A 14,378-nucleotide genomic window follows, 5' to 3' on the forward strand; every position below is an offset into this window, starting at 1 on the left:
TAATTTACATATTAATAAACGAGACTGAATTCTCGGAAAATGTTTTTTACAATCAATATAGACATTTTTTTCATTTTTAACGTTTTATTTATGTTCGAAAAATATTTTCGGTATAAAGTAGAAGTAAAAGGAGAAACAAGGAATGATCGTTAAAGAATACACAAATATAAATTTTGATATAATTAATATCACTATGGTTTCATTATCAATTTTAATGAAAAATTTATTTTATTACTTATGGTACACTTACAACTTATTTTTGGAGTTGCAGATATTTTTGAAATTAGAATGCTAGTACTTGCAACTATCACACTATGTTTATTATCTCGTGTGCAGAATCAAAGTGGATTTTGAAATGCCCCTTTCTGAAGAATGGTTTTTCACAAATGTCACTTAGCTAAGTAATATGATTACGCATCGAATCCATATGACATTTCAGATCGGTTTTTCGAGTATATGATCTTCTTCTTACACCGCAGCTATGAGGTTTTCGACCATTATGCAATGAATCAATGTGTAATTTGAGAGAACTTTTGCCTTTAAATGACTTTTCACAAATGTCACATGGGTAAGCAATACCATTATGCACCATATCAATGTGGATTTTCAGAGAACACTTTTGAGAAAATGACTTTCCACATATATCACAGTTGTAAGGTTTTCGACCATTATGCACTGAATCAATATGGTTTTTGAGATAAACCTTTTGTTTAAATGTCTTTCCACAGATTTCACACGGGTAAGCAATACATTTATGTATCGAATCAATATGAGCTGTCAAACTTTGCTTAATTCCAAACGACTTTCCGCATAAATCGCAGTTGTAAGGTTTTCGACCATTATGCACTGAATCAATATGTGACTTAAGATAAGCTTTGCTTTTAAATGTCTTTTCACAAATGTCACACGGGTAAACAATACGATTATGTATCGAATCAATGTGAGCTGTCAAACTTAGCTTCAATCCAAACGACTTACCGCATATATCGCAGTTGTAAGATTTTTGACGATTATGCAATAAATTAATATGTGACTTAAGATAAGCTTTGCTTTTAAATGTCTTTTCACAAATGTCACACGGGTAAGCAATACGATTATGCACCATATCAATATGAGTTTTCAGAGCACACTTGAATGAAAATGACTTTCCGCATGTATTGCAGCTGTGAGGTTTGCGATCATTATGCAATGAATCGGTATGTACTGTCAGATAACCCTTATTTGTAAATGACTTTCCACACATATCACACGGGTAAGTTATTCGATTATGCACCATATCAATGTGTAATTTTAAAGCACCTTTTTGTGCAAATGACTTTCCGCATGTATCGCAGATATGTGGTTTTAGACCATTATGCAATGAATCAATGTTTAATTTGAGAGTACTTTTGCTTTTAAATGACTTTTCACAAATGTCACACGGGTAAGAGATACATTTATGCACCATATCAATATGTGTCTCCAGACTTTGTCTTAAAGAAAATTTTTTTGAATACGACTTGCATTGACTGGATTGTTTTCTTTTCTTTACTAGAGAACACATTTTCATTTTCTGTCCGTTGAGTTTGCCTCCAGTATTTAAATCTGTACTTTTTATGGTATCGCTGAGGAACTCTTTCTTAACTATGCTCTCAGTTTCTATTTTAATTGAGGAATGATTTAAGAAATTATTCACATCTTCGTCCTCAAATTCTGCTTTAATTTCTTTGTTAGCATCAAATCTAAAAATTCCTTCATTCACTTTATCAGATACTAATATATTCCCATTGAGTTTCACATCTTTGCACTCGAATTCTATTTTAATATCACGATTAGGTGGAAATTCATAAATTCCTTCGCATTCTTTCCGTATATGAATCTGTTATAAAAGAAAACACTCGTGACAATTTTGTTAAAAGATGATTTTTTAATCAATGAACTTACGGTATTTTCTTGCAGGAAGCTGAGGTACTGGACATTTTCAGTATCAGATGTATGGCATTTCGTTCTACCATTATCACTTTCGATATAACTCATATCAATGGACTCTTCTTTCACTCTGAAAATATCGATAAAATTAATAAATAAACCCTTCGTTATTTTGCTAATTTATTTTGCATAACGACAATTACTTGGTAGCGTAGCTGAATGTACCACTAGATTCCATTTTATTAAATGCAATTAAAATTGGTTAGTAATACAAATCGTGAAATCGAAATGGCGACGAGTCAACGCAAGTAAAAGAACAAGAACTGAGCAATTCTGAGTACTCGAAATGTTTACAAGTATCGAACTGAATTGATACCAGCAGATGAAGTCAAGGTGGTAGAAACTGGATCAGCAAACGTAATAGACTTGACGCTCGAGTATCGCAGCCAAGAGTTGCATTTGAAATTATTCAATTTTATATTTGAACCGAAATTCATAAACTGTGCAATAAACAAAAATAATAAAGGAAATAATAATAATTCAGGTCTCTGAAAAGGAGTCTTAGAAAATCCCGAAGTTCAAAACAATTTGTTGATATTTCTGACACGAGAAACCGTTTGTTTTTTAGATATTTTAATTAATCTTGAGGAAATAAAGAAAATAACATATAAGTCTTACTTTTTTCCGAAACACTTTTGAGGCAATAAATAAAAGCTGGTTTTGCATCATGTATTTATTTCAAGATCTTCAGCTGTTTTTCATATACTCGAAAGACTATTCATGTATACATTTCATTACCTGATATAGTTTTTTTTTAAATTCAAATAATTTTTTCTAGTTTTGTAATGGATATTTGCAGATTAGCAGCTTACATTTAAAAAGATTTGAAGCTTTCTTTTAGTTTTCATCAATGAATATATTTTTTTTAAATGACATCTCACCATTATTCATTTTACTTTAATAACTTTCAAAAATACAATAATTTTTTCATAACTGAGATATACTTATACTATCTATTTGTTGGATTTATAAATCATGAATTCTGTTCAATTAGCCAATCGTAACTGTGTCGTCTCATTTGAAAAATGTTTTTTGACCAGATTCGGAAACGGGCTTTATCAAAGTTTACATCAAAGTGTCAATTACCATGATTTCGTTGTCTCGAGAATAAGAACGTCAATTTTTAGTTAAATATTTTAAATTAATGAATCTATGAAAAAGGAAGCTCGTATAAAATTTCATTTGTTCAAGTGGAAGTGTTGATCGAACATTACAACATCTCATAAGCTTAAAGCTTAATTAATAATAGGAAAATACGTCTAGTTAAAGTATTTAGTCTCAATTGCTTTAGATGGAAATTTCTACATAAGACTCATGGAGAGTGTACTATGACGAAGTTTCAGAGCACTTTTAATGTTTCATATTAGTTTTCTATAAAATTGGATTTATAATTACAATCATTTTAACATTTTTTAATTCATTTTATTGTATACAAAACGAAATGAACTAACTAACTTTATCGAAACTCTATTTATAGCATACTAGAAAAAGAAAAATATTGCAAGATTGCAATTTACATTTGATATTTTCTGTGAATAAATGCCACCTGAATGAGTCTAAAATGAGTGAAAATGATTATAAAACACAATTTTTGATTAAAAAAGGGATAGCTATTTTATTTTTACAAGCTAAGGTTTGGTTAGAAGATAGGATACTCAGAGCAAGATAAAAATTTGAATATACATCAGAAATTTTTTAACACTTATTTAATTCTTTTTATTTGCCTTTTTTAATACGGAGAGATATAGAAAAACATAATGATTGAGAAATAAACGATCTTATGATGCATATTTTGATGCCTTGATGATAATAATGATCATAATTTGTTTTCATGGTATTCATCGTCTATATATAATAATACCCCATATCATAAAGTGCACAGTTTATATTAAAACTATAAACGCAATTGTATTTGATATAATTTTGCGCACATGCACTTTCAAAAATATTTCCCATAGATTTTATAGTTTAGATTTTCTTTCAATTTTACTTCCTACTTCCATACTCATTTTTTTTATTATCGCAACATTCACACTCTACTTTTCTCTCTCACTTGTTTATATCATAATTATCATTATTATTTATATTATTATTATCATCATTGTCTTTTCCTAGTTCTTGTAGTTTTTCTTCAATTTAGTTCGTATTGATGCTGTTATAAAGGAGAGCAGAATAAAATTGAGCTTTTGTATCAACCAGCAATCTAATTTCAAATTGTGTGTTGAGAGTCATGCGCGTGATTAATTTTTTCATCAAATGTTATGAGAAATATGTCGAATGAAAATAATATATGCTTTCTGAACAACCAGTATATTGACCATTGTATTTTACATTGAAAAATATATTATCGAAGACTAATAAAATACCATGCTTTCCGATTTATCTAAATTTTTTACATAAAACTACATAACCTGCGAGCTCGGTACTAGGGCCATTTTTCAACATACAAAGCTTAATACATTATAAAAACATTATTACAAACGATACATGCAAGTACTCCGACCTCACTCTCCCCTTCAAAAGTTCATCTACATCTCGTATTATTTTAATGACAGAAATCTTTTAGCCAACTTTTCTTGATTCACTTTCGAATTTGGAAAGATTCTTCGTTCGGCGATCAATTAATAGTATCTCGTAACCTTCTATTTAAAAACGTTTAAAAAAATGAGAAAAAAAATAAACTGTAGCCGAAGTAAACAGTCGCTAAGAAAAAACACAATTAAGTTACTAGCATGTTTATTATGAGTTTGGATACACATCATTTATTAAATGGAAAAAAACGAAAAAATGACACTATCTAATATAAATTTTAGAATGACACATTTATTCGTTCTTCTCATCATTCTCATACGTTCCACTCGACGTTAGCCCACCACATATAATAAAATCTCAATTTGTGCACACATGCCTTAATGCAGCGCGATACTCAAAGTTAGTTTCGTATTATATACAAGACATATTCATAAAAAAACTTACGAGCTCACGAAGAGTAATGATTTTTCATTCATCCTTCGATACACAGCGAAGCAATGACCTCTCGTACTTTTTTCTCATTTAATCTTTCTGTGAACATTTTAGCTTTATACTTCCTTTCGGATTGGGATTGTTCTACATTGTAAACACCCTGTGCAAGCACACACTTTCCAATTGTCATATTTTTCTCAAACTCGTCTACATACAATTTTTTTTCTCTTACGTATTCAATTAATATTTGTGTACAAATGCTGAAGTGTACTTAATATGTATGTGTGTACGTCAATGGTTGAAATCAGCACACGTTCTCAACTATATAGTGTTTTGTCGCGTCTATTCCAAGGATATCAAAGCATAAGGTATTCGTTAGTTTATTATCGATTTTTAAATTATTTTCACTCAAATCAATTATTTGTTTTTCCCTTTATAATTTTGAATTTGCTCGATAGTTTTTTTTTGCTTACATGCGCCTTGAATACCCGAAAATAAACGCAGTCTCGGTATTCATTGGCTCTGGTATTTTATTTTTAGCTCTCAATTGTTTTACTTTTCTTTTAATTTTAAATAAAATTAAATTTGTTTATATTTATATATATATATATTTATATGTATATAATATAACTTCTGTTTTCATATCCTTCACTTTTATAATCATCTGCGGCTAAGCTTCTTCATCTTGGATTTGCAATGAATTATCTTTCTTTCGAGAAGGCGAGAGAACGCTCGTCAGAGAGGGCACCTCGGACTACTTTACAGCACTATACACAGCGATTTCTTTTTCTGCTTCGTTTTCTTTTCGGGAGACTTTTTGTTGATTTGCCGTACCAGATCGAAGAATATCTGTGGAGGAAAAAGAAAAGTAACGTTAACGTGGGGTGGGGCTCTCGTAATGTAATTGAAATTATATAGCGCGACGATATACTAACGTCATAGACATTGATTTTCGCTTTGGCAGATGTTTCCATGAAGGCGCAGTTGTATTGCCGGGCGAGATTGACGCCCTGATCCTTGCCGACGACTCGCTCGTCCTCGAGATCGCATTTGTTGCCGACCAGTACCATGGGCACGTCGTCCGTGTCCTTTACTCGCAGAATCTGCTCTCGCAGATCGTGCAGGTCGTTGAACGTCGACTGGGCCGTTATCGAGTAGACCAGAACGAAGCCCTGTCCGTTCTTCATGTAGAGATCCCTCATGGCCGTGAATTGCTCCTGCGGATGGAGGGAAAAAAAATGTCAGAATTGATCCAAGTGGTATACGTGTGTGTGTACCATATTGCGAGCGCGTGTCATTTCTGACGTCAACGATAAAGTAATTGCTCTTGTGTGTGTGTGCTATAGTCAACAACGGAGGAGCAATTCGGAATTTTCATTTTAATAAATTTGCGATAGCACCGCTGCTCTACGCGCGCATATGGTGCATAGAAAGCGAATGCGCGTAAATACACGTACTATCAATAATGTAAATACCTCGAAAGGAAAATTAGCTTTTTCCGCGTAAGAATATAATATAAGCCTAGAAAATACATAAATAGTTGAGCATCGAATTTTACGACGCGTTTTAAAAATTTATTCAGGCCAGTGGCTCGCGCGATAAATCCAAGTCTGCTTGATTTCGCGAGTGCTCCAATCTCGAGATGAAAAAAAAAAAAGAAACCAACTAAGATGATGAAAAGTAATCTATAATTATGATGGTACACCACCAAAAATACACATACCGTGCCCGCGGTGTCGAGAATTTCGAGCATGCATTGTTGCCCGTCGACCTCAACCTGTTTTCGGTAGCTGTCCTCGATGGTCGGGTCGTATTTTTCGACGAATATGCCCTGGACGAACTGTACGGTCAGGGCGGATTTGCCGACGCCACCGCTGCCCAGAACTACGATCTTGTATTCGCGCATTTTTTCTTTCTGATGCTGCTACTGCTGCTCGTGCTTGTTTCAATCGGAAGTCTTCCTCCTTGTGCCCGCGTCTTGTCCGCTAAATTCGTATCTGCAAAGAATAGAAGGATTTTTTTGTTAAGTACCATTTTTCTGACAATTAAAGTCTTATTATCAGAGATGAATCGCAAACAATTAAATGTATAACGAATGGTCAGTTATCCGCAGCTTTGTTCAAAAGTGGCGCCGGAAACACCCATGAAGAAATGATTCGTGCACTTCCCTTCTTTTGAAAAGAAGAAGCAAAAATAAAACAAAAACGTATATTTTTTAGCTCAAATAAAGATTCGAAAATTGGAGTAATCGAATTTTTCTTCGGTACTTTTTCTTCGGAATAGGTAAAGTGCAGGGAATCATTTCGTAACCGGTGTACACCACGAATATTAAAATTGAGGGCGACAACGGCGCAGTGCGGACGAACGACAGGTGATGCTTTTACGCTATATACTATACAAGTATTGCATAGACGAAGTCTATTCGATGCTACACTTCTTTCTATATAGCTACAAAATTTTACATCGTGTAACAGCTGTTGCGGTAATCACGCTTCATTCATTCATAATTTTGTGATAATTATTTTTGACAATAATAATAGAAAACCAATTAAAAAGCACTTCTTCTATCGAGAAAATACCCTGAAAACGTCGTGACAGTCTCGCGATAAATTATCGAGTTCGTTGCACGCTGTTGTTTTTTTTTTCTTCTTACGAGCCTGTTTATGCCGAGGACTCGACGACGATCCTCACTCCTGTCTCGAATAAAAAATGATATAAAGCCGCGTTATATATATTCGCGTTGCCACAGGTCGTTATACGGAATTGCGCGCGCGCATAAATGAGAGAGAGAGCGAGAGGTGAGAAATAAGCCATATAGACTATAGGAATATATTATATAGATCATTCATCGTGGAATATGAGCGTGCGAAGCGCCTAGCGCTGATTAGAGCGCACAACACAACGGCAAAAATAGCGAGCGAATGAAAAATTACAATTTTTAATTAATAGGCGCGCGCGTTAAATTGATCTAGGTCTCTGTGTAGGAGGTACGGAAATAATTGAAACGAAAAGTTGATTGCACGTGGATTGATTATACTCGTTCTTTTCTTTTCTTCTTTTTTCGTCTATTCTTTAGCGACGAAGAATGCCGTACGTCTCGTCGGGGGATCCAAAGGCTAGGGGTCTCTCATAATTCTTGACTGCGAGCCAAAAAATCTAAACTCTCTCATTTCGTTTCTTTCTCCGCTCGCTGCTCAAAGAGGTCGAGTACAGATTTTTCTCTCTCTCTCTCTCTCCTTCATACCTCTGACATTCCATGAGTTAAAGGCGAATGCGGTATAGTCCACGTGTATTTTGTGTGACCTACTTAAATTCGTTTGTCTGTTTGTTTTGTATGGTCGGCGCGCGTATAGACACAAACGTATATACGTATTAAACGCAGAGAGCTCGAAAATAAAGGCTAGTTATATACGGGGGCAAACAAATTAGAGAATAAAAAATTAATTAGCCGGCGGATAGCGGGTAAATTGAGTTATAATTTTCTCGAGTCTGTATATATGTGTGCACTGTACATGGTTGGTTTCGAAATGAATCAAAACCCGATTATTGTTGTGCGGAAAAATTTTTAAATCAACCGATGATTTTAATATTTCATCTGCTCTAACATGAATTTTTTAATTCAAACGAATCAATAATATCGAGTAGCAGTCGACACAAGACCAATGATCGGAGCAAACTCATCGCGTAATTATTTCGAGCGTCTTCTTGAATAAAAGAACAGCAGCGCAATTGCAGAAAGTAGATTTTATAGCGAATCAGTGCATTTCACGGTACATAAATTATACTTTGCATCGCAGTGATCATTGCGAGCAAAGTCATTCGAAACTTCATGCGTTTTTTTTCCAATTTTTGATTCTCTCCTGCTTGTACTTGCTTAAAATTAAATAGAGCGTTACGCTTTACATTTAATATTATTTAATAACACTTCGCATTAAAATTAATTAACTCCAACGCGGGAGACGAATATTTCTACAAAAACACATTTTCCCTTTGAACTTATATATATTAATGAATGCGTATAAACCGAATTCGAGAGACTCTAGATATAGGTAGCGCGCGCGACTGACCTAATTAAAGAAGACATACGTATTACCATGAAAAGTAACATAGGACAGATCTAAGAAACACTGCCTCGAGAAGTGGGTCAGCCACCCTATGTGCCAGGCGCGTTTCTGTGTGTTTGTGTGTACAACGCTTTACTGATGCCGCAAAAACAGACACACGTACACGGACACGGACACGGACACGGATACAAAGTAGCATTTTTAAACTGTATATACTTATAAGTACACACACAATGTATACAGGCTTACGTATAACTAGTCGAGAGGAGTTGACCCTCCTAACCTCGATTTCTATATAATATACACAGAAAGTTGGGCTAATCGATATTCTTTCGAAGCGCGCAAAGACGCAGGAAATTTAGCATTAAAAACGGTTTCGTCGGCGCGGACTGTGCTGCGATTTTTTTTTCTTCGTCGTCGTATATCGATTCGTACGATCGATTACCCATCGATATATACGTTGACGAGAGTTGAAATATTTTCCGCTGTATATGTGCGCGCGGAGCGATCGAGCGTTCTGCGAAAATATTATATCGTAGCATCGTGCGTATACGCGTCGAGTGTGTGTTTGTGTGTGTATATTGTCCCCTTTGAACGCTATAACCGCGTTATCTATCCAACCAAGCCTAAATGCACGTCAGCTGCTATCGTTAGCAAGCCTGTGCGTATATATATACGTGGCACAGGAGTCTGTGTACTAACTCGATGCACGAGAGGGAGGAAAAGCATAGATCGACGTTGCTGAGTAATTAATTCGAGGAATATCAATTACTAAATTGACGGAGCGATGGAAAAAAGTATCGAACTTTGGATATCTGAAGAATTCTAATCAAGTTTGTAATTCAATGGTTGGTGGCAAGTATCAAACATTGGGTGACGAGGAAAAGCCCACTCAACCGTAACGAACTAAACATAACGATCGGAATCTGTGCTGCATAAACTGCAAAATTCTGCTTACGACTAATTTTCATGCGCGTTACGCAGGCAGTTTAAAATAATTATTCTCTCTCTCTCTCTCTCTCTCTGTGTGTTATATAAAGTTGAAGGGCCGTTGAAAAAAGTGTGTCAGTAACGCATTAAATTTATACATCACTGTCTTCTCCTTTTTTTCCTCGTCGTCGCTCGTTGTACTCCCTCGGGCCGATTTTGTCTCTCTGTTTCGAGCTTGCGCTTGTGTAGGCCTATCGATACCTTATTTCTTTTTTTTATCGACCTGTACTGGTCTAGGAAGAGTGTGAGAAATAAAAAAAAAATTGTTCGAGAAGCTGCCACGTGGTATTTATATTTTTGGACTTTTTACTCGTGAACAATAGCGGAAGAATTTTTCCTTATATCGAGAGTTTTTCGATGGGCGATGGTTGCGCGGTGGTGTCCCAACTTTGTTTGTGCGCGCGCGAGTCAACCTCGCTTTGAACTCTCTTTATCGATATACAGAGGCGGTAATAAGATCTTTTTCTTGTCACGAGAATGAATAGAGAAAAAAAATTTTTCGTCGCGCAAAAATAATTCCATTACGACGTCAGAAATCTTTGGCTCTCGATTTTCCGCGCTGTGCTGTCCTCCGTATACATCCGACAGCTATCTATCGTAGAAAATTTCAGGTCTGCCAAATCGACCTTTAAAATTTTTATCGTATCACGCAGACCGCGGCGCGGAGTGCGCTAAAATTTTAACGCGCCCAGTTGAGCATGAACGAAAACAGGAAAATATCCTAGACTATTGCTACTACGAGTCGAGTTAGCTGCGCGTCACGGAAGGTTTCAGGTCAGGCTACTTTAAAATCGACCAATCGACGTTGCTATCGCGACTGTACAACGTTTGCGGCCGAATTCGATGCTGGCTGAAATTTTGATAAAAACTTATCGCTCGCTTTACACAATGAGCTAAAATATAATAGCGGAATCGTTTATTCTATTCTTTTTTTTGCGAGAAAATATTATTAACGACAAAAAAGTATAACGCTTCGTTTTGAAATTAAATTTTTCCAGTCTGCATGCGGCTCGCATTTTCAATTAAACTAACGAAAATTCAATTAATTGCAAGCAGAAGCTGTAGAGCTGCGGGAAAGTAGCGTATCGTGAAAAATGCGAGAATCCAAAAAATGCACACTCGGCACCCGAAAGAATTTGATTTTCTAATTTTAGACTGCATTAAGAACAGTCGCATTAGGAGGAGAAAAAAAAAGAGAAACAACAAAAGATGACCTTACTCCGCGATATATATATCGGACAACAAACGCATTTTGTCTTATCGTCGTCGTCATCGTCAACATCGTCATAGCTCCAAAAACCCGCGCAAGAGGGACACAGTCTTTTTTTTTTTTTTATTTTTTTTTATTTCGCTGCTAGTTCAAGGATACGCGAATGGAAAGAGAGTCTCTACAAAGTAGAAAATATACACACGCGGGCGCGGTTATATGGAAGGTAACTAAAAAGAGAGAGAGAGAGAGAGAAAAAAAATCCTTCCAAAAACGAAGATTATACCCGACGTCGTTGACTGAAATAAAGAAAGTGAAATGTGTGCCAGGAAACGCATAGTAAACTCCTGTACGTATGTTCCTCCGCCTTATGCAAAAGTTAATTCAGGTCAGTCGTATAAAAGCTCAGTGCTACTGAATGCGCGCACATGTTTCTCGCTCAAAATTTAGCCTGCCCGCGCGCGGATCAATGAGAAATAATAATAATTGCGAGCTCGAAAAAATTCGCAATTTTTTTTTTTTTTGTTTTTTTTCATCTCGTGCGTCACTTTTTTTTTAGCCAAGAGTTTCACTCGGATCATTAATTATTCAAAATTTATGTGCAGCTCTTTCCGAGCGATTTGTAGCGGGTTATTTTACAGTCGATAATTGTGTATATCGAAAACCCATTTTTTTTTCGTAAATAAAACGCGATGAATCACTCGCGAGTCTTTTCGCGGTAGCGGAGAAAAAGAAAATAGAATTTAAAATTGTGCAATGCAATAAAGCCTAATGGAGGGTTTGAGTTTTATCTCGACCGTTTTTCTGGAACGCGTGCCGCAGACCCTTTTCGAGATAAAGAGCTATCAGTACGTACACACACAAGTAGAAAAGAAAGATTCACCGAAGAAAGTGAAAGATAAAAAATGCATTAGAGCAAAGCGAGTCGAGGATTTTTCGTCGGTCAAAACGAAGAACTTATTATTGTATTAATATTATTAAAGATGAACTGCTAAACCTCGAATGAAATTATCAGATCTTTCATAGTCGTTTTGCAGATTAATTATTTTGAACTACCCACCGTATCTAGATTTCAAAGAAACCAATCGGCCATTCGAATCAAATTGAATTTCAGCCGTTTCGTCGGGAAAATAGGCACGAAATCGAGAGATAAGAAAAATAAAAGACTCTTTATACACAATAGCGGGGATCGACTGTTATTATAATTGAACTAAAAACTCGATTGTTACGAGATGAATAGATCTCCAGAATCACTTTATGAAAAGAAAAACTAATACGGTTCAAAAATATTGAACGATTGCAAAAAAAAAAATGTTAAGCGCGAAGAATAACCTCTATCAAGCCGTTGTCGCAGGTGTAATTATGAACCAAAAAAGCAGAAAAAAATATTATCCACGAAAGGACACGGCTTATAAACCAACGAGACACATCTAGATATGCACATTTATACGTGGGAGTAACGTAGAGAATACCGCTCGAGGCTTTGCTTGCTATTATATGCTCAATGCGGGAAAAAACATCGCACATGCACACGCATATAATATCAGCGATGAGTAAGGTCGGACTTGCATCCAAGCGTGTGTGTTTTTTGCAAAAAAAAATAAGAACTCCAAGGAGCTCGCAGCAAGTATAGTACGTAACATAAGCTGCTTTGGAGCTTCGTTATGTGCGTTTTGAAAAAGTGAATATTTTGCTCTTTTTTCTTTCTTTATCTCGTCCCTCGTTCTCTCTATCTCTTACTGGACGAAATTTAAATTAACGCGTTATATACATATAGCAGGCAGATCCACTTAAAAGTTACGCTAGTTTTGCCGTATACGTATGTATGTATAAGTGCGCGCGAAAGCACAAGTACCAAAGTACTTACTTTCGAGTGCGCTCGTGTTCTTACACACACACACACAGAGTTATGACACACGTATAGGTGTGACGCGCGAAATCGTTTAAAACAAAATTTTTTTTTCCTTACTCAACCTGACCGATATGAATTTAAGCGGCGAGTATCATGGTGTACACGTGTAAGCGCGCCCCGTGTGCTAAGCAGCTTTGCGCGCAGGAAACATAAAATAACCATCTGTCGTGTACCATCGTCGTCGTCGTCGTACCTTTGCTATGCGCATAGTTAAGGGCAGAAAGTGTACGACGTGTATACGTAAGAGGGAAAGAGAAAGAAAGGTCAAGAAACGCCAGATACTACCCCACCTTGAGAGAGGGTTGAGCTAGTCTAGTCTGCTTCATGGTGGTGTACGTGTATGTGTGCGTGTGCATGTGTATTGTATATGCCTCGGGCTGTCTATGTGTGTATACGGTACACACACGACTCCGGCGCTGTAAGGGGGCAGTATCGATTAGTGCAAAACCCGCTGCGAACGCGAGAACTGCAGCTTTAATGATAAAACTTTGCCGTCTGGTCGGTTCTCACTCTCGCTCGCTCACCTCATCTTCTTCTTCTTATAACGTCGCTATTTCGTCGCCGACGCCGCATTCATACAAAAAAATATATACTTATAGATGTATAGAGTGTACCGGCCAGACGACGAAAATGCCCGATCGAGCGGAATTTCCGATGAGATGCGGACTCGAGAGCCAAGACAGTTTGATTACTAATATTAATATTATCATCGTTATTATTATTGACTCGAGTGTATTTCTATAATTTCAATGGTAATGGTAAAAATATTCAAAATATTCAGTAATGCTCATTGATTGACGAGTTTGCATAAAAAAACATCAAATTTGACTATCGATATGAGTGAGAACACTTTTCAAAACATAAATTTCACGACAAGAATAAAACCGTAGTGAAACTAAAAAGACAAAAAAAAGAGAGAGAAACGAAAACCTAGCACCGACCTATTGTTATCCATGCATGAATAAAGTCGAACAAAAGAAAAACAGAGCAAAAGGGGATATAAAAGGGATTAAACGATATGTGTATTGCAGAGAATCCGCGCGATAAATCGTTCATTACGCGGCACGTGATATACGTAACATAGTATATTTTTCACGGAAAATAAAATTCGATCGGTCCCTTCAAAAATTTCCTATAAATCATCGTTGAATATTATTTAATTACCATGTATGAGAAAATTCGAGTAAATATTTACACCGCTCGTAGAAACGACAGAGAAAGCGCGCGGCACATTCGGGCCGTATCGGAGAACTTTTACAAGTCGAAGAAGAGA

The 14,378-nt window shown here is 36.0% G+C and overlaps 2 protein-coding genes across 4 annotated transcripts in view; both read right to left on the minus strand.

The window, feature by feature from the left end:
• Positions 1-297: 297 nt before the first annotated feature.
• LOC106654734 (zinc finger protein OZF-like) lies at positions 298-2,261 on the minus strand. Its single transcript, XM_014374735.2, has 3 exons — positions 2,112-2,261; positions 1,924-2,038; positions 298-1,858 (listed from the first exon to the last, which is right to left on the minus strand). The coding sequence occupies exons 1-3, from the start codon at positions 2,144-2,146 to the stop codon at positions 398-400; spliced, it is 1,611 nt and encodes a 536-aa protein (XP_014230221.1). The 5' UTR covers positions 2,147-2,261; the 3' UTR covers positions 298-397.
• Positions 2,262-4,261: 2,000 nt separating this feature from the next.
• The window catches only part of LOC106654923 (ras-like protein 3), a 34,125-nt gene continuing 24,008 nt past the window's right edge, over positions 4,262-14,378 (minus strand). For all 3 annotated transcript variants that reach the window (XM_014375067.2, XM_014375068.2, XM_023460947.1), the window contains 3 exons: positions 6,656-6,929; positions 5,868-6,149; positions 4,262-5,781 (listed from right to left, as the gene is read on the minus strand). In XM_014375067.2, coding sequence (XP_014230553.1) covers positions 5,692-5,781; positions 5,868-6,149; positions 6,656-6,838 — 555 coding nt within the window. In that variant the 5' untranslated portion in view covers positions 6,839-6,929 and the 3' untranslated portion in view covers positions 4,262-5,691. The remainder of the gene's footprint in view (positions 5,782-5,867; positions 6,150-6,655; positions 6,930-14,378) is intronic.

Source organism: Trichogramma pretiosum, unplaced genomic scaffold (assembly GCF_000599845.2).
Source record: "Trichogramma pretiosum strain Unisexual culture from Peru unplaced genomic scaffold, Tpre_2.0 scaffold56, whole genome shotgun sequence".
Taxonomy (NCBI): Eukaryota; Metazoa; Arthropoda; class Insecta; order Hymenoptera; family Trichogrammatidae; genus Trichogramma; species Trichogramma pretiosum.

Excerpts from the sequence above, each read along its gene's own strand:
- LOC106654734 (XM_014374735.2), bottom strand. The coding sequence starts at position 2,146 with ATGGAATCTAGTGGTACATTCAGCTACGCTACCAA. Across the intron at positions 2,039-2,111 it reads ACATTCAGCTACGCTACCAA|AGTGAAAGAAGAGTCCATTG; the intron begins GTAATTGTCGTT and ends CGATATTTTCAG. Across the intron at positions 1,859-1,923 it reads GCTTCCTGCAAGAAAATACC|ATTCATATACGGAAAGAATG; the intron begins GTAAGTTCATTG and ends CTTTTATAACAG.